The sequence below is a fragment of the Chironomus tepperi genome, unplaced genomic scaffold (genome assembly GCF_022539635.2).
Source record: "Chironomus tepperi strain 1889 unplaced genomic scaffold, CSIRO-AGI_Ctep_v1 contig_73, whole genome shotgun sequence".
NCBI lineage: Eukaryota > Metazoa > Arthropoda > Insecta > Diptera > Chironomidae > Chironomus > Chironomus tepperi.
Genome location: NW_027226195.1, coordinates 17,894 through 38,351, shown reverse-complemented (window position 1 = coordinate 38,351; position 20,458 = coordinate 17,894). Strand labels below are relative to the sequence as shown.

At 30.7% G+C, this 20,458-nt stretch overlaps 1 protein-coding gene and 1 long non-coding RNA gene across 11 annotated transcripts in view; one reads left to right on the top strand and one right to left on the bottom strand.

Moving 5' to 3' along the window:
- The window catches only part of Wdr62 (WD repeat domain 62), a 44,583-nt gene extending 25,476 nt beyond the window's left edge, over window positions 1–19,107 (bottom strand). For 4 of the 9 annotated variants that reach the window (XM_070653688.1, XM_070653695.1, XM_070653694.1 and 1 more), the window contains exons 1-2: window positions 8,043–8,481; window positions 2,813–3,265 (exon numbers count right to left, since the gene is read on the bottom strand). In XM_070653688.1, the coding sequence (XP_070509789.1) occupies window positions 2,813–2,887 (75 nt within the window). In that variant the 5' untranslated portion in view covers window positions 2,888–3,265; window positions 8,043–8,481. Of the gene's footprint in view, window positions 1–2,812; window positions 3,266–8,042; window positions 8,482–15,477; window positions 15,588–18,892 lie in introns of those variants that run through there. The other 5 variants (XM_070653691.1, XM_070653690.1, XM_070653689.1 and 2 more) reach the window with 5 other exon arrangements.
- On the top strand, window positions 652–2,949 carry LOC139100918 (uncharacterized). Of its 2 annotated transcripts, none has more exons than XR_011545488.1 (3): window positions 652–705; window positions 1,378–1,512; window positions 1,659–2,949. It is a non-coding gene; the product is annotated as an uncharacterized lncRNA (long non-coding RNA). The 2 variants fall into 2 exon arrangements; XR_011545487.1 differs by having other exon boundaries at window positions 1,597–2,949.
- Window positions 19,108–20,458: the final 1,351 nt, after the last annotated feature.

Below are 20,458 nucleotides of genomic sequence, written 5' to 3'. Positions count from 1 at the left end.
AAAATATTGGCTGTAATCAACCCATTTGGATCTCATTCTCTCTTACATCTAACACACCACAGCTGACCTTACACAACAAGCCAATTCCAAAACAAGATATTAATGAATTTTTATCGGACATGAGAGAAAGTTCGGAGCACACAAAGAGTAATGAGACACATCAATGATGTGCTTTTGGCAATAGCAATAGTTTCTCCAAAAAGTATTAAACGTTAATCATGCACCATTTTTATACACGAAATTATGAAAGGAATAATAAGAAGTATCAGTTCGTGAATATACGTCTGATGCGAACAATGGAGCTTAATATCTTCCTTTTTATCAATTTCGCACTATGTGATTGCACGATGGTATTAAAATCCAAATTGATGAAAACTTCTTGAATTTCGAAAATTGTAAAAAAACGTGCAAGTTTCTTACTAAGATTGCCGCAATCTCATGTGGCTTGTGTTTCGAAATGTCACAATTGTCGTCTTTTCTTTTATTATCTTCTACGTTCTTTTGTTTAATATAAAACAGAGAAAAAAGTTATTTGCAAAATTTTCTCATTTTTTTTTTTTTGTGTCTCTCCCTCTTTTTATATTGTCGTCGTATTGATTACATCATTTATTTCTAGTTTCATTATTTTCTATCTGTTTAGTCTCTTGCTGTATTCTTATATAAAAAGACATAAGAAAAAGTTTTTGAAAGAAGGAGGGAAAGAAGGTAGAATTATTTTGTTTATTTTATGTGGGATTAAGTGCTAATGTAATTAAAATATTTTTTTAAAAATTGTAAGAATTGGATGATTTCCTTGTAAAAATGTTGTAAGAATTATAACTCAATTAGCATCTTTGATTGGTTTTCGTGGCTGGTAAATGATGAAGGTTGTCCTAAGAGATAGTGAGTATACTCGCCTAAATGAGCGAGTTGGTGCTCTTCTTTCTTACTTCAATGGCCGTAAAGATCAGCTGTGATCCATGGCCTCCCTCAGATTAGGCATCCTAAAGCTGGTTTTATCGCCGGCTTCGGCCTGCCAATTGCAAATACCAAATGTTTCTATCGACAGCTTCCTTCCAGGAATTCTATGCTCTATCACGAGTTCTTTTACCATCCACAAAGTCTGATTTAATGAGTTTAAATCAATATAATTGAGCATTTTCAATTCTATGGCCATAACCAATAGCATGCTCATTGTCTGTCCACATTAATACCTCAACTCAATGATTTAATTTTTCTTAATAAATTCTAGAAAGTCATTGTCTATTACAGTCGATTATTTATTGATCATGGTCTAACGAGACCCACTTTCTATTCTCCATCGACACTGTGCAAACGACGGGTCAATTAATTTTCAGTCTACATCAAATGCCTGAACTTGAATCTATTTTTTTGTAGCACAATTAAGTTCCTTAATGAACAACAGTAATGATGATGCTTTGCCACAAGGAAACCACAAGACAATAATTTCGGGTCTAACAAGATATTAGCTTATCAACACAATGTCATCAAAATAACTTTGACATTTTCAGGGTAGGATATTTTTTCTGTTCTTGCATAACTACATTTTTGTGTCCCAAAAAAAAATTTTTTCAATCTAATCAAATAATCTGTCAGATGTTTGTTCAGACAATAACATCTTCTGATCGTTTGGCATTTTTTGTTCATCTTCTTGAAAGGATAAAGGTGTGTCCATACAGAAGCTGGTTTCATTCATAATAAATTGGACAAACATGTTTCATGTCATACAGGAAATTCAATCAAAAAACCAAAGACAAGTATGTCACAAGAAACTTGAGAGTTTAAAGTTGAGGTATTGAATTGAATTTTTTGTGTTGGACGAGTTTAAAATTTATGTGGATGTTGTGGTTTTGGTAAAGATTTTGAAAGAATTTGACCTATTGTGTTATATCCACAAAGTTTTGAAAAGCTGATAACGAGAAGAATTTGTCTAAAAAGCACAGAACATGAACATATTGTTAGCAGACAATGGTTTGTATTAGATTTAAAGACGACTGTAGCTGACAGAGGATTAATTACGTCTTCTACTTGAGTAGCACAATGCGGATAGGTCAAAACCCATTGTCAAGAAGCCGTCAGAGCAACTTCACGTCTTATGACTGTACGACGACTTAACGATGACCTAGCAAACACGTTGTGCTCTTCGGACTTCATTTTACCTCTCAAACTCCACCTCTAAACATGTCAAAACTCAAAAACATTCTAATAAATTTATTCTTAGGGACAAAGATGTTATTGAGTCTCGTGTGTGGGCGAAATTTCCATGACTACTCTTGAAAAATCATCAAAAAATATTATTACGACTTAATTGACTGATTTGATTAACCTCTTCAAATTTTTAAGAAGCTTTTAGAGACTTTCCAAAGGTGATGCAAGGTGATTCTGAGGTAGACAATAAATATTCAAGACACATACACACATGCCTTCATTAAATCAAGGACATAATCAATCAGATGCTTACGTATTTTAAAGTTGATTCTAATGGGCTTATGATTAGTTATTTTTTGTGAGCAATTACAGTCATTAGACTTAAAGCATATTAAATAAGATTTGAGAATTATGAAGGCGAATTTAATTGAAAAAATTTCTAACTCATTGATCGTGAACGTTGAAGACATTGAAAATATTGAATTATTTGGGCAATACGTAATGAAAACAAATGATCGTTTTGAGTCATTGTCATATTTTTGTCGATTGTTCTGTTCATTAATTTTCACTTTAAATATTGCGCAATTTAACATTTATTATTTTTTAAATCCGTAAATATTGACACTGAATAAAGTGAATTTTGTAATAAATAAAGATTCTTTACCTGATATGCAGCGAGATCATCGTGATGATTTGTAAAGTAACTCATCGGAGGTGAAGAGTTTCTCGGTGCAAACATTTTGATTTAACATTTAAAATAACTACAAATAAATATTAACTCGTTTGATGATAACACACAAAGGTTCTTGTTTTGTCTCGTATGTTTATGTAATTAATTAATTCAATGTTATTAACACAACAAAATTAGCATTCAACACTGAGATTGTTGTCGTCTTTATTAATGAACTTAATCTGTTAAATAATTCGTAATGTTTCTGTTTTTTTTGTCTTTCAAAATATTTTTTATATTTTTTCACGTAAGTTTCGATTTTTTTTATTTTTTATTTTTATTCTCAGTTAAGGTCACATCATTTTATAGCAGCAGAATCCACTTTGAATCCGGTTCTTTTCTTCTTTAATTTGTTTAGATTATAACAGAATACTTTTATTTTGCCTTCTGTGGTGTCGATATAGGTTGAGAGAAAAATGAATTGATTTAAATTTGTCGTGTGGCTTATCATTAAGAAATAATTTGAATATCCAGCAGAATAATTCATTTTTTAAAATAAGTCGAGTTTTTGGATTAAAAATTCCACCTCGATTAAGAAAAATCTTTTTTGGAATGTCAAGAAATATTTTGAAAAATATTCTTAAATAAATTATTGATTGTGATGAGTAGTTTATGAGGTTTTTTCTGTTAGAACAGCTCTATATGGACAACAGTAATTAATGCAGTTTATTAGACTTTCAAAAATTGTCATATGATTTTGGATAAACACGAATGAGTCTTAAATTATATAGATATTCCTAAATAATGCCATTAGCACAGCATGAAGCGTTGACTTTATTCCAAACATTAGCCAAAAAAAGATTTTTAATTAATGCAAAATTCATCATTGATTGAATTGACGTTGGCAGCAAAATCCATAATTTAATCAGTTTCGCATTTTTCAAGACTTTTTGCTTGATTTACAGAAAATATATTTCAACAGAAATATCTGATAAATTTTCAATAAAAAATATGTGAAAATCATGCAAATTTTAAACCAAATCTGTGTTTTTGCAATAATCATACAAAAGAGAAGAATCATTCATAAAAAGTTATGACAAAAAATTTATTATGCAAATGCAGATCACGTAATACTCTAATTCTATCGATGAGTATTGAGTTTCAGGCTTTTACTAAAATTCAATCTCATCCAAAGCAAATTTTTGTCTGCTTTCTTCTTATCATAATAAAAGTTTTTGTGGCTTTTTTCACCCAAAAATGACATTTCTTCTCTATTTCGCTCTGTATTTCTACAAAATTAGTTTAGAAACAACTTCTTAACTGTAAAATTTTTATAAATTCAGAAGTAATTCTCCGTAAGAAATATGAGAATCTACTTTGTGAAAGCTTAATTTGCATGAAACAAATCCACAAAAAATAAAGTTTCGTTAATCTCGAATAAAAAGAAGAGATTAAATCTATTAATATTCCATATTAGTCTCCTTTCAATTTTCAGTTGGCATTCTTCTCTTAATGACTTTATATTATTATTTTCTGACAAGAAAGTCACTTGACTCGACAAAAATGAGATATAAAAGGTTTTTCTGTCAGAAAGATCACAAATCAAAAGAGTAATGCCTTCAATTACCAAAAACAGACATTAATTGACCCAAATCATCCTTTTTCAAAAGAAGATAAATTTGTATACCCCTTTTTCAGAGGTTGAAGTTGATGAACTAGAAGTGGAGTCGACTTTAACATAGTTGACATTGGGTTGACTCAAGAAAATGAACTCGACTAGAATCGACTCGAGAAGATGAGTTTGACTTGAGTCGACTCGATTTCAACTTGAATCATCTCGAACTCGACTTAAATCGACTCGAACATGACCTGAATTGACTCAAACTAAATTTAAGACAATCAACTCAACTTGAGTCGACTCAAAATTGATTGAAAATCGTCAAATTGACTAGACTCGACTAGACTCAACTTCGACCTGTCTTTTTATTAAAGACCCTTAAATTACAACTCAAAGCAAATTTTGCAATCGTAATTTTACGCGAAAAAAAAGGAATAATAAAAAGAAAAGTGATTATTTACGATCTCAACGAGATGATTTCATGGAAGAAAGAAGCAAAAATTATAATAAAAAAAGTACAATCCAACGAGATATACATAACAACACATAAACAGTAGCGCAAGAAAAAAATATTTTAAGCATGCAAAAATTATCCAATTTTCCGTAACCGAAAAGAAAAATGAGTATCTACATAAGAAAAATTGTAAAGATGAAGAAGTAAAAAAGCACAAACAATTGAATCATGTCGACGAATTTTTCTTTCAACTTTTATTTATGTGTGGAAAGTAAATGGTGTAAAAAAAATTATGAATATTGTTAATGTATTCAATATAACTATCGACGCAATCAATAAAGTAGAAAGAAATAATAATACAAAAAACAATTTTTTTAATGTTGTTGTTCATCCCAGCAATTCGGCTTTCGCGATCTATTGTTATTTAAACTCTTACTTCAAATGTTTGTGGCTCCGCGATCGAAGAAATTCGAAATTGAGAAAGTAATTGATGAAATAAAATATAAAATTAACAAAAAAAAAAATGAAATATTTAATCGACTTTAAAAACACTCATTGCTGTGTTGCTTTGTACATTCGAGTACAATTTTCTAATATTGCAATTGAACTATTGCCTTCATTTTCTTCATGTATGCTTAGGGCAACAGAAATAATTTTTCATCGAATTCATATTTGTGGAATTTATGAGAAATTGAACTAATAGAAAAATTTATATGTATCAATAAGGTTTGCGGGTATAATAAGTCATTTGTCTGTGTCACGAGTTTCATGAGATGAAGCTCTAGCTGCAGTGGTGGGCAACATGTGTGGTGTGGTATATTGTTGTGCAACCTGCGTGAAGCGTCATAGTGATTTGCGGTGCTCGAAGTCGATTCGAATTTTATATGGAGTCGAGTCAACTTGAGTCGAGTTTTCTATGCGAAATTCGAGTCGGGTCGACTGGATGCGATTTTTCCATAAAAAATTAAAGTTAAAATTTTCATACAAAATCCGAGTCGACTTCGAACACTGCTGGTGTGTTTACAAATGACATTACCCGAATGCCGTATGATGTTGCACTCGATGCTTGTCATCAAGATGTGCCTCAACACACAGCTTGCCCACCACTGCTCCTACAGTGTGAAATTTATGCTTAATCGAGCTAATGTAAAGATTTTCTTTGTAAATTTAATTAAGCTTGAAATTTTTCTCGTAAATCTGCCCATAAACCGAACAATTAAATCCTCTAAACATGCCCATACGATATGTGTCATGCATTTATAATTCGAAAGATAAAAAAATAAATATTTCTTTATATTGCCGAGCTTTTCTTCAACAGAAAATAATCCAAAAAGTAAACATACAAGTAAGAGATATTTTTGTACCTAATCAATAATACACAATTGTATGCGATGAAAATTGCCCGGAATTAGAAAATATTTTTTTAAAAAAGATTTTTTTACAGGCCATTTGTGGATCGCGACATACATTTTATTTTACTTCAATCTCCTCCTTCCCCATTTCTCTCTTATGTAGCTTTAACTTTATATGTTACTTCTTTGTTCTCTCTCTCACACATATTTTTTATCCATCCATGCATCATTTTCACGATGAAGCATGTGAGACACATGTTAACATAATGTTGATGAATTTCTCTATATGGATTTTGCCATGCTGCTGCATATGATAGACCGTGCTAAAAGGTTTTTTAAGTATATCTTTTTTGTTCGAATGAGAAAAATAACAAAAAATCGACTTTTTTAGTTAATATTACAAAAAAATGCATGAAAATCACTGTCATGATATGGCGGATCATTCATTCATTCCATTCCATTCCAAAAAAGCACCATTTATGGCTGATGTTAGTTATTGAATAGTTAAATACATTTTTTGATTCATAAAGCGGTTACGGCTGTGAATTGAATGTTGTAGCGGTACAGAGTTGACAATCTACGGAAATTTTAATGACAGCTGCTCAATAACATGCTGATGACATTTATGGTCAACAACATTGTTGGCAAATTTTTATTTTTTCTCATTCATGAATTGCCTTTAATCGATATTTGATAGCAAAAATCCCAACTCTGTGTGGTGAAGAGTGAAACGAAAATAACTTGAAATGGCATGTTGCCGACTCGATTCCAACAATGGAATTCATAATGGGCAAGTATTGCAAATATATCAAAAAATGTATAATATCTAAGTAGGCAGCAGCAGCAGCAGTAACATTAATATCGATTAAGTAACATTTAAACTATTGTAACTTATTATTTTTATTATATTAAATGAATTGTGCATTCCGCAGCAATGTCAACTGTGACAAGAAGTTAAAAAAATTATTCACAAAAGGAATTCCGCAAACAATGTTGGGTGACGATGAAGAAAAAGAGAAAAATTTAAGCAAATATTTGAACATAAAAGTCATGTTAACATGCTAGATTAGAGCTTTTATGGAAATTTCATCAGATATGTCAGAACTTAACTATTTTGTCACGTTCGGTTGTGAAAATTTCAAGTTTCAATTACAAACCTTGTAAAAAAGCCTGTCAATCTTGATGAGAATCTACAAAATATTTAGCAGAATGTCAAAAATGCCAATAAAAATTGTTCATGATACTTTTTAATCACTTCAGTTCATATTTTGAAATGAGCCTTTTTGACATGCCGAACAAAAAACTTTAATTCATAATAAAATGTTGCAAATGCTCAACAAATCACGAATCTCATGTACAAGTCGTGAACTTTAAATTAATCATTCGAAACTTATCGAGTTAAGAATTTTATGAAGAAATCTCTGAGAATTATTTCAAGGGAAATATCAGATTAAATCCAAAAAATGTTGCTTGAAATGCTTTTGACATATTCGCACAAATTTGTCGCATGACATCACCGTTGCGAGGAATATAAACAACTATGTCCGCAAATTAAATTTTATAATCATTTAAAAGTCATTAAAAATTATCCATTTTTAAATCAAGACTTAAGTAACAACTGTATTTAATTAACTATTTATTCCATAACTTATCAATCAATTTATCTCTTTAAATATTTTTTTTTATTCTGCTGTAATTTTCAAATTTCTCTTCTTTCCAACTGTGTGCATCGACTAATGATGGTTACATCCAAAAATCATTAATAAATAAAGAAGAAAAAAATGAATTTGTGAAACTAACTGCAAATATTTACACACTGCAATGCTCAATTTTCGACACTCAATGTTCACAATTTTTTTTTCTTTCTATTTCTTTTTATTGACTTTCATTTATTTCCTTTTCACTCAATTCTTTATTATATTCAATAGTACTTCAACTCTAAGCAAAGCATTAACCTATATATTTACTTGGCACTGCTTGATGATTATTGAATATTAATAAAAAATAACTATAGAGATAACATTAATAACAATAATGCACTTTGCCGTTAACATAAATTCTTTTCTTAATGCTCCTTTTTCTTATTGATGAAAGTTTTTTTTTCTTTTTTTAACACGAAATTCCCGAAATTTATTTGAAAGAAAAAGAAATAAAAAAAAAATTCTCATTCGAGAGAGCGACAAATTCGAATCGAAGTTCAACTTGATCCGCTTAATGTAACCGTTAAACTGAAACTCGTTTCATGTCTTCTAGTGCTCTGCGGCTCTCTTGAAAACTTTTTTTGTGTTTTTGTATTCAGTATTGCTTGTAAAACTTCTTTTACATTTGTATTTATTATAGTATATTGATGCGTGTATAAAGTTGAAAAAAAGCTCTTCAGGTAAGAAGCAAGTCTCTCTCACTCATATATTCATTTTATTGCTGTATTGTATTACAGAGTCGTTGAATGGTCTACTATAGAGCACATTAAAGCGCATTACACATATTTAAGAATCAACAAAAGACCGAAAAATATATTACACAATTGTGTTTGTGTTAAATAAATGAAAAATTAAAAGATTTTTAATAACGAAAATATTCAAAAGAGAAAGAAACAGCACAGAAACGTGTCATGTCAGGGTTGCTGAAACAGCATTCATTGCATATGTGTAGCTTTAAGGAAGTATGAGAAAATAGAACAAATAGAATTGGCAATGAAAGCTCTCGACACGACTGAATTAAAATTTATTCTTTTCTCTTTTTTTGGCATCATGACCTACACAGGCATCAACATTGTGTTATAGTCACAATACAGATGGCGCTTATTAGTTAGAGGAATTAAGTCATGAGAATAAATTTCATTAACAGATTCATATAAATATTTGAGATCATACGTAATATATTTATAGATTTTTATCCATTTTCGTATAATTTTAAGTATGCAAAGCTGTAGGAATATTTTTTTATAGCTTAATAGTCCCATTAAGCTTCTAACACATTATATTCATGACTGTATCAATTTTTCATGACTGTCATGACAAAAATTAAGTGAGAAAAATCCTGCTATCTGTTAAAATAACAACAGGCAATGTCAGAAGCTTCAATTAAAGCTTTTGGAATTACTTTACAGCAATTAAGCTTATTTTGTTATTCTAACACGAATGAGAGGTGGAAAGAACTTGAATATAAATCGATTAAGTCGTCATTTTAAGCCAAGAAAATCACTTCTTTTTTGCATTTTAATGTACATAGCACATGGTAACTGTTATTCATTGACTTCTGATGTTAATTGTAAATTCATAACGAAGTACATTATTGGTTTTTGCGGTTTATGCATTTAATTTTACTATTTTTTTGCATTTCTTTAACAAACTAACTACCAGGAAATAGTTGTTTTTATTTTTAAAAATGTTTATTTGATTGATTGCGAATAAATTACGAAATATTTAACTTTCTGAAATGCAGAAATTAGAGAGACTATAGGGGCAAGTGGTTTTGTTTAGTTTTTAAGAAGTAAGTTGAATAGAAAAAGTTATTTTAATGATGGTTCTAAAGGTGTGTCTGAGAAGGTGACGGTTTTGCATACATAAATAGTTGGGGCTCAGGCCATGAGCCGTAGACCTGATTTTCTGAATTTTAGATGTGCAGACATGGTTCAGATCTGCATTTTTAGCTATAATTCATAATCAGAGCTCGAAGTAGATTCGAATTTCACATAAAGTGTCGAATCAAGTCGACTTCGAGCTTTGCTTATAGCTCGTCCAAGACTGAAGACGTGCAATTTTTTTGTACAAACCCTATAAATAATGAGAACCCCAATTAAAAAGCTTTACCATCCTTAAATGCTATTTTGAATCCAAATCCTCCCAACCAATCTCATATCCTCATTAAATAAACGAGATAAGAAATTCCATAGAGCCAAACTCCTACGACATAAGCATTAAAAACAATATTATTTCATGTAACTTCGCATTTTCATTTTCTGAGAAAGCAAAAGTTCAAATCTGTCTACATTAATCATCTAAAATTTGAAAATTTTTACTAATGCCTTTAATACATTTCATGAATGTCAAAATGAAATCAAAGCCTTAATTAGAGAAAACAACAGAAAGATTTTGCTATTCAGCAATAGCAAAATAATAATAAAATTATGGAAGTAAAGTATATTATATTGAAGAACACGGAAAGATCCAGTTTTGGCATTTGCTTGTTCGTGCGAATAAATTAGCAGTGATTATACGTTAATCTCATCGGCAGAAGCAAATAAAAAAACAAAATCAGTGAAATCTATCTCACATATGAAAGAAGAGTAGTTAGAGGTGATATTAGTGCGGAAGTGTGACATAAATGGCAATATATATGGTAAAGTAACTACTTCTTATGTATGCATCATCATCATTAATGATCTAAATGAAATTAAGCGGCAAAATACCCATAAAAATTTTATATTACAGTGAACAACACTAAAAAATATAAAGCAATAGATGAGGGAAAAAAGCATTTTAATTATTAAGTCATTACTGGATGAGATTATAGTGGATATACATGCATACTCCCATCCATGGTATTAATTTTAAGGCATGAAAATGAGAAGAAGAAGTTTACGTAATAATACTGCATGCTCAACACACAGACGATTGCACTAAACTAGATTATTGTTGCCATTTTTCCACAAAATAAATTTTATTTTAATTTGATGCCAGAAAAAAAATTGTAACAAGATGTATTATAACATTGAGGTCAAATGAGACTCGACTCAAGTGAAATAGATTTTTTTGGGGTGTTTACTACAAATACATAGGAAATAAAGTCATTGATTTTCAATCTGTATGCATTACGGAAGTTAGAGAGTATGTCTTATTTTTCTCTTCCTTTCTTACTTTTTTAATATTTCTTCTTATTGATTATTATTGCCATTTATGATCTGACATTTTTTTTGCAGATTACCTTATATGTAACCTTAATACTTTAACACTTAAAGCATCAACATTGCAAAAAAAGATTGCTAGTTTCTGTCAATGGAATCTTCGTAAAGAAAGAATAAGGTGGAAGAAACAGGTGAGTAATTTAGAGTAAAGAGACGCTTATTGTGGCTTATTGGTTGTGAAATTATCATCAACATCTATTTAGATGCTTGTACCCAAAATCGACATTTTAAGAGTCATTGTTTCCCAACCATTTTTAACTTCATTTTTTAATCAAAATCCGGATGAAAAGTTCAGAATTTTAAATGGTCAGTATGTTGTAGCAATATGGAGATCTATCAGCTTTATAGAGAGACTGGTACTGTAGACCGAATAAAAGTAAGCAAACCTCGATGACAGAACATGTTATAAGAAGACTTGTAGAAGCTCCTCTAAATAAGGTCGTTAAACCAAATTTTGAAGATCACGAAGGTGGCCAATGATCTGATGGAAGTAATATGTTAATAGAGGCAGTATAGATTTTGGTATTGAAAACAGGCAATCAGTAACCGGCGATAGGCATCTTCAGGAGTCCATGAACTACAAATGATCTGTATGACCCACAGATCATTTATTGGTGCCATGAACCACCAATAAAGTTAGTATGTAAGAAGCTGCCAAGCTTGTTGCTTGAATGTTGCAACATTCCCGAGATGGCATCGTGACACAGTAGTATGTCTCGATACACAGTTTGAGTAACACTGTGTTAGACCAATGGTTGTATAAACAAATAATCATTATACTAAATGACAATAGCTCTGAACCAGCTGATTCAAAAGATAGAGCATTCTATATAAACATTCTATATATTTATTAGATTGCTCAATAATAAAAACCTATAAAATTTTATGGAGAAACTCAACACGTGTAACTCGAGCGTAAAATAAATAAGAATGATAAGTAAATTATCTCGCAAAATTGGAACCAGTAACATAATGTTATTTTTTTATCAGTCAATGTTCTTCCTATCACAGTTAAATAAACAACAATCAATGCCAATGACAAAAATTGAATTATTATTTTAGACCCAAAGTGAAAAGCATGTTGTCGAAAAAAATTTGCACATAAAAAATAGCAAATCATAAGCTTAAGTAAATATTGATAGATCTCGCGTTTTTGTTTGTTTCTTTATTCAATATTTCGACACAACGCAACGAAGGAAGCCTTTTTTTTCACCGACTGACCTTGAAAGATGTTACTTAAAATATTTCAATGTATTTTACCATTTCTGTACACTTTATGGACATTTTTAAAACTGTCTATTGCACACAAATATGATGATGACTTGACTCGGTTCGGTACAAAAAATCATTTGATAATGGAAATAATTTAGTCATCGCCACTCATCTCATTTGTTTGTCTCTTTTTTTGTACGATAATTAAATGATTCGACAAAACGATCTTTTATTGTAACGCAATTTAAATTTGACTAAAATAAGGTAAAAAAGTGTAAAAATGGATAGTATTCAAATCTGTTTAATCATTAGCCAGGAGTATTTTGAAGCCCACCCGTATATTTTTTATTGTATTATTAACTAATTTTTATTCACTGATCATTAAAATGGCTATTAAATTCCATTTGAGCTTCTATAAGAGATTCTCAATCAATCATTTAGACAGCGGCCGAGTTACAACGACAACAAAATATATAATAAAATTCTATATTTGCTTGGGATTTTGTGGGTGGATAAAAATGATGATAATTTTTATATTATCGAATGAGCTCATTTCCAGCCATCTTTAACAAAAGTCGTAATAACTGTAATAATGTGAACTATAAGACAAAATTTATTGAAGAAATTGATACACAATAGTTCAACATGCAATAAAACACTAATCAAATCACACACTAATGGTCAGTTGACACCTCGTCATCACCATATTACACGCTATTGTTAGGATATTTAATATTCGCATTCATTATTCACGTTCATATGTTGAATGTGGAATTAACTTTTTTTTTGTCAAAAGAGCTGTAAACACACATTTCACACTATCATGGTCAAAAACAGAATGAATATATCAGCTATAAAAAAATTGCGATATAGTCTAATCTAAATTTGATCTTATACACCTCCAATGAATTGTGAATAAGATAAATATTTTAGTGGATTAAGAAAATAAAAATAATAATGATACACGAGGAACAAAAATAAATGTTTCTGTAAATTGTTGATTGCTTCCAGTTAGGATTAAATAGCTTGTGAAATGGAATTTCTGATAAAATCAAAAACAATAAGATATGATAAATTTATTACATGACTGTGTGGAAAGGAGAATTGAGTGAAAAATTGTAATTGAATGGTTTAGTGTTTCTAATGTTTATGAAGTTCGGTTTCTGAAGGTGGAGAACGTAAGGAGGTAATAAATGTGGCTCTAGTCACTCCTAGTTTAACTTCATCATGTACCAACTTCACCTTCTAGCGGTGAAAGTCGTCAATTCAAGCCACATAGTGAGCAAAAGGTATGTTGGTCTAGCAAGCCGCTATCCTCAAACACAAACTAAAAGAACCAATTAGAGAGCCAGACTGGAACTAACAACGACGACCAAGGGTAAACGAAAACACTTGATATCGGAAAGAAACAGAGGTTGACAGCGATAGAACTAAGTAAGTAAGAACATAAGTAATAATCTTTATTTATTATAAAGGTATTTTGATTTACAAATGAAATTGATACAGTTGAATTTTTGGTGCTCAGTATTTTTAAGACACATTGAAATGTAGAAATAATTTTAGATGACATCTATAAGAGACCATGGATCTGTATAAACAACGAAGTAAGTATGTAGTTCACAAACTGTCGCAATTCACGCATTATGAACAAAAAACTCTCAAAAATATCTCCAAAATCAAATTAGCCATCAAAAATATTTTCACTCATTAAAATAATTTCACCGCTCATAAAATTCACTAATTTTCCCACAAAATATCGACAAACTGTTTCTAATGTTTCAATTATCACTGTATTATTTTTATGCAAAACTACGAATAGGCGACTAGTCTAGTAATCACAAAAATAAATACGTTTATCACGAAGCTTTAATGAAGAAGAATTTCGCAAATAAAGCCAGTTTACCGCTAAGCAGAGTTGTTGTTAGACAAAAGCCATGAAATTATCAATAAGCTTTTCACATAATCACTTAATTGAGATAATAGCAATTGAATACCACAAACATATCGATCGTACCAACCTTGGAACCCCTAGCTACCAAATAAAATCGATCATATTTATTTCAATGAACTTCACACTTAGTTATTTCACCAACAATGTAAGTAACATTCAATAAATTTTCTTATTTGATCGAAAGTAGTTTCTTTTGTTGAAAAAATAAAGAAATATCATTGAAATGAATCACAAAATAAAGATAAAGAGAGGAAAATAATAAAAATTGAAAGAAATCGAGCGAGAAAAATTCTTTAAGATAATCTCATGAATCATAATAAGAAAAGTACACGAAGGAAAAGTTTTTTGCTTTTTTTCTATTTGAATGCACATTTTTGTAGGTAGAAACAAAAAAATTGCATTTTTATTTATGTATAAAATTATAATTTGAAGCACCACAAGTTATCCAAGTTGTCTATATATCTTTCTCACTGACTGTGCTATACTTGAAAGTAAATTATAATCTAATATCTTTTAACATGCACAATGTCGGTTATCTGCATACTAAATATCTCATAAGGTATTGTACACACGTCACTAAATCACGTTTGTAATTGTGCAAAAAGACAAAGTTGTCTCGTTGTTATTTTGAAAATTCACAAGAGTTAATTCTCGTTCGCTGACACAATGCAATGACATTTGCTCTTAACACAACAAACTTTTTTTATATTAGAAATTATGACAAATTGAAACAATAAACTTTCGCTTTTGAGTTGCAACTAAAAAAAATCCCCTTTTGAGATATTTTTTTTTTGAAACTTTTTTTGATGAATATTTGGTTTGAAATTTTGACAAATTGTGAAAAATTGCGGAGGATTTGATGAATTTTGTGCAAAAAAAAAAACTGGATTTTCTATTTTTTTTTTCAAATTTAAAGTTTGAACAATTTCTCAATTTGTTATTAATTATTCTCAATTAATTACTAAAAAATTTAAAATTTTGTGCAAAAAAATTAAATTTTCTATTTTTTCAGATTTAATCTATTTTTTTATCAGATTTTAAAATCTTTTATCCAGCAATTTTGAGATAACCCGAAACTATTTTCACAATCTCAACAAAAATTCTCCTCAAAATTCCATCATAATCATTCCAAAGGTTCAAACTAATTAATCAAAAACAGAACTCACTTTTTCACATCGAATATATGGCATTAAATTTGCCATTTTTATCTCTGATTCATCACTCAATTCTTTTATTTTTTTAATAGTACTTCTAAATATCAAACACAAACAACTCTTTTCTTTTGAATCGCTAAATTTCAACTGAAAATAAATGAAATGAAAATAACTCTCGGAACAAATAATGTACGAAATAAAATAAAAAATTACAAAAGTCCTCGTGTTATTGATCGAGGGACTTAAGCGCATTTTTGTCCCAGCGATCAGTAATTGATTAATAAGTCAATTCTAGACCTCAAAAACTAGATCCGGTAAGATCCAGGTCACTTCCACAACTAAAACACAAGATCCAGTAAGATCCAGTTCACTTCCAGTACAATAGCACAAAATCCAGTAAGTTCCAGTTCACTTCCAGAACTGAAACATAAGATTCAGAAAGATCCAGATCACTTCCAGACCTAATACACAAGATTCAGTAAGATCCAGGTCACTTCCAGACCTAAAAGCCAAGATTCAGTAAGATCCAGGTCACTTCCAGACCTAAAAACCAAGATCCAGTAAGTTCCAGGTTACTTCCAGATCTTAAAAACAAGATTTATTTAAAACTTCCAAAAATTTAAGAACTTCATCATTTAACGGATTTTCATAATTCAAACCTCATAACGGTCAAAAAAAATTCGAACATTGTTCAGTTAAACACTGTAAAAACATCGACAAACATTGAAAAACACTGTAAAACAATGAAAAAACGTGTTATTGTTTTTGTTGTTGTTGTATATGAAAATGAAAAACTGTTAATTATAGTATTTATGCGTTGATTTGAAACTTCTAAATGACCGATAACCCAATAACTTGATAGAACGAAGCTATTAAAACAAACCAGAGCTCTCTACGATGTGTAGTTTTCGAGATCTCGCGTTCCAGCCGACCGACCGAACGAACGAACGAACGAACGAACGAACAAAGTGCGTTATTAAGCTACCTTTTTGAAAACAAGTTTCAAAAATGCGCTAAAAAAAATAAGATTTCAATTCATTTCATTTTCTCTTATCAATGAAGCTCAAAATTCATACAAACACAACTTAAAATTCAGGGTTGATTTGTGGGCTTAATTTCGGTGAAAACGTGTAGTTGGAAATATTTGCAATGAGGAATGAATTTTATAGGTGGGCTTAAATGATTTTAATGTGGGTATTTTTAATGATTCACGAGTATTTGTCCTTGTTTGTTTATGTGTATGACGTATTTGTGAGTTCTATATTGGAATTCCTTCGCTGGTCGTACAGATCAAATGTAATCCATGGCGTCTCTTAGTTGACGTCTGAAGCTTTTTCTGTTACTGGTTGACGCCTGTCAATTATCAACATCAAATGCTTTACTGTTTAAGACAGTAATTTTTTTAATCCCGAGCTGTAAAACTAGTTTGTAATCAGCGTTTGGGCATCTTTGTCTCTTACCGGTAATACGGTGCCATATTGGAACGTGCTAGATGCTGTTAGAGAATATCACGTATTGATTTGGATGAAATGAGCTTTTTTCAGAGAATGGAACCAAAAAATACATCCTTAATGACTGAACTGAGCATTATAAATTCAAAAACTTCTCCCTGTTCAATGAACTAAGCAACAACCCTGAAAGTATCTAAAACACCTTCATAAAACGACTTATTTTACAATAAATAAACACCCATAGACATTTCCAAGTCCAAATCTAATTAAACTCCAATTTACAATAGAAGTTTTAAGCAGAAGATATAGTCAACAATTAAAAGATAACCAAAAGATTACAAACAAACTTTTTTTTACTGCTGATCGAAGGTATTGTCTTCTTCAAAGCAAAAAAGTTTGGAAGAATGCGGCATAACTTTATCTTAATTAAAGTCTCAGTCTGAGGGAGCTTTTTTTCTCACCTCTCTCTTACTATAACTCTCTTTAAAAGCTGTATTTTTATATCTTCTTGTTATTTTTATCTTCACAATACGGAGAAACGAAGCAGAAAAAAAGCAATCTTAGATATTTTATTATTTTCCCTTGAGCTTAGACAACAATCAGTACAAAAGAAAAAATATATATGAATTCAAAACAAAAAGTAAAGTTTTGGATAATCATAAAGTTAATTCTTTTCACGCTTCGGAAGTAAACTGTTATAAATCTTTAATAAAAAAAAATTGTGCTTTATGTATCGGTTGGGATCTTAATATTTATAGACTTTTTCGTCTGTTCTTCTGCAAGTTTAGGTATCGGTGCTATTCTCATGTAGAATTCTTCATATTTATTGGTAAGAAAAAAGTTTTTCATGATTTATTTCATCTGTATGGTAATGTGAATTTACGGATCGAATATGAATGTGTCGTCTGAGAATTTGTTCATAAAACCATCTTAAGTGCAGTCTGAGTAGATTTTTTTATGCACACTGACTGCACAGTCAATAAGAAATTTCCGTTCGATTCAATGATAGATAAAATCTTAGGTTTCCAGTTTTATTGCTTGAGGTATAGGAACATCAATCGAATAATAATTATAAATCAATTGCAACAATAAAAGCTTTTGATAATACACCGGCGCTTGCTTGAAATTGCAGGATGATATCATTGAATTCTCGTTTGTAATTTATCACGTAGAAAAAGTATCAATAGAACTCAATTATTATTGATACATGTACACGATTCGAGGACAAATTCGGGTATAATTTTGAAGTTTAAGGTCATATTTAGGGGGTATCACGTTCTCAGTACTTAAACAGTGGTGGACGACATTTAAATTTTCATGGCACATCTTGGATGTGAGCTTCGACCAAAGCCGCACATGACTAACGGTTCATGTAATTTCCAAGTTTATTTGGTGGTCCACAGGTTGCTTACAACTGCCATAAACTAAGCAATACGACCTGAGCTCGATGTCGACATTTTGAAGTCGATTTGTTCCGACTCAACACGGCTTTGAGCTCAAATTATGACTCGAATTTCGATAACCAAACCCTTTAAGTACCCCATTGATCAGTCCCATGTTGTCTCTCAATCCACCATATAAAAATGATAAGAAATTTTTGATTGCTCAATAAAAGCTTGACATTCCTCTAATAAACAATTTCATAATCCGCAAATAAACACCACATATGCATGTGCTATTTTTTTGGATATGGAAATTATTGATTTCACATAACTCGTTTTTATTGTTGTGTCCCTTATGCCATTGACAGAAGATTAAAACAAGAAGCAAATAAGTCACACATGTGCGTATGAGAAATTTATTTACATTAAATGCATCGATGTGAACATTATGTCCTCAACTCTTATGGAAAAATTTAATTAAATATTGTTTGCATATTCTCAGACAGAGGAAAGACGAAGAAATTAAATATTTATAAAGTTCTGTAGATTTACATCAGATTTAATTGAAATTCTAAAATAAGATTTAATACTCACTCGATCACTGAGACGCTCATCAGCCTTTCCACGCTTTAACGATGGAGCTCGAATGACATGCACTGGATCCATTATATGAAAATTTTTTACTTGATTTATTCAATTTCACTTTTTTAATCGTCGTCGTTAAAACGGTCTTTTTGATTGTGTCCTATCTAATCTGTGACGTTTCCATTCGCGCAAATATTGATTTTATCTCAATAGCCACGATTTATCTATAACGAGACATAAAAGAATAAAAGAAAATTGACATTAGACATGTTGGTAACATAATGATAGTCTATGTGTTATAAATTTCATCATTGATTGATGTGACGGTATTTATCACAACTGTACACAATGGATGGAGATAAAAAAAGAGTATTCAATTCGCTATAGATACCAAAATTTTGCCGAAAAATAAAATTGATTAAGATCAATGGCACTTTGTGTTGATTACAAAATCATACGACGTGTGTTGACAGTGAAGCTTATTGGCTATTTTCTGATAAGTAGCATAGAAACATGTCCAGTAGATATTGAACATGAAGGACCATTAAGAAAGATCTCAATGATAACATCTTTGTCCTATTTCGGAAAACTTTTGGCCTGTTCAATATCAAATTTATCCACAATTGACCTAAAGATTGCAAAAACATATTTTTTTATCCCATCTCATTCTTATCTGACACAATGAACTATAAAGCTCTTGTAGATCTCCAACTCATCTCAATGCGAATGATAATATCAATAATTTTAGGGAAGCATTTTCTTTTTATGGCAATTGTCCATAAATCATATCTTCTTATTTCCACTTAATCGAGATTGCTATCAATTCATATGAAAATTAAATGAAGATCTTATACTTTTTGATCTATGAAATATTTATGATGTGTGAAATTGGACGATTAAACGGGCAATTTGCATTCAAAAATTTATTAATTAATTTCATTCACTTTCGTAATTAGGGTTTCTTGAAGTCTCGGTTTTGAGATTCTCGAATTTTTGAGACTAAACTCGTGACTGGAATCAAGGTTAACACTTAAGCTAGGGTCGAGATCGAGACCGGGACTGAGATCAAAAACTAGACCAAGATCGACAACGAGACCAGAATCGTGATCGACTTTGAAACCGGGATTGAGATTGACACCGAAACTGGGACTGAGGTCGACTCCGAAACCGACGAGATCGACGAAATAGACGCGATTAACAATTGACTGAGATCGAAATAGAAGCCATGACTGAAATCGAAAACGGAGCTGAGATTGACATCGAGAACGAGACTACTGGGGAATTCTTCAAAGTCTCACTGCCGACTAATCTAGAAACCGACACCGTGACGTCTTGGACTCTGCATCAAGAACCCTCACTCTCAACATGTGATTGCTGTGAACGTTATGTTTTATGGATGTGAGAAAAAAAGTAAACTTAATTAAGTAATTAATTTGTGTTGTTAACAGCAACACCATCTCGATTCATGATATATGAAACCTACTGAAGAATCGAGTTCATGTGATGAGCTTGTATCGCATCAAATCACTTGAGTTATTTTTTATTGTTGTTGTGCAGATGAAAATGTGGAATTAA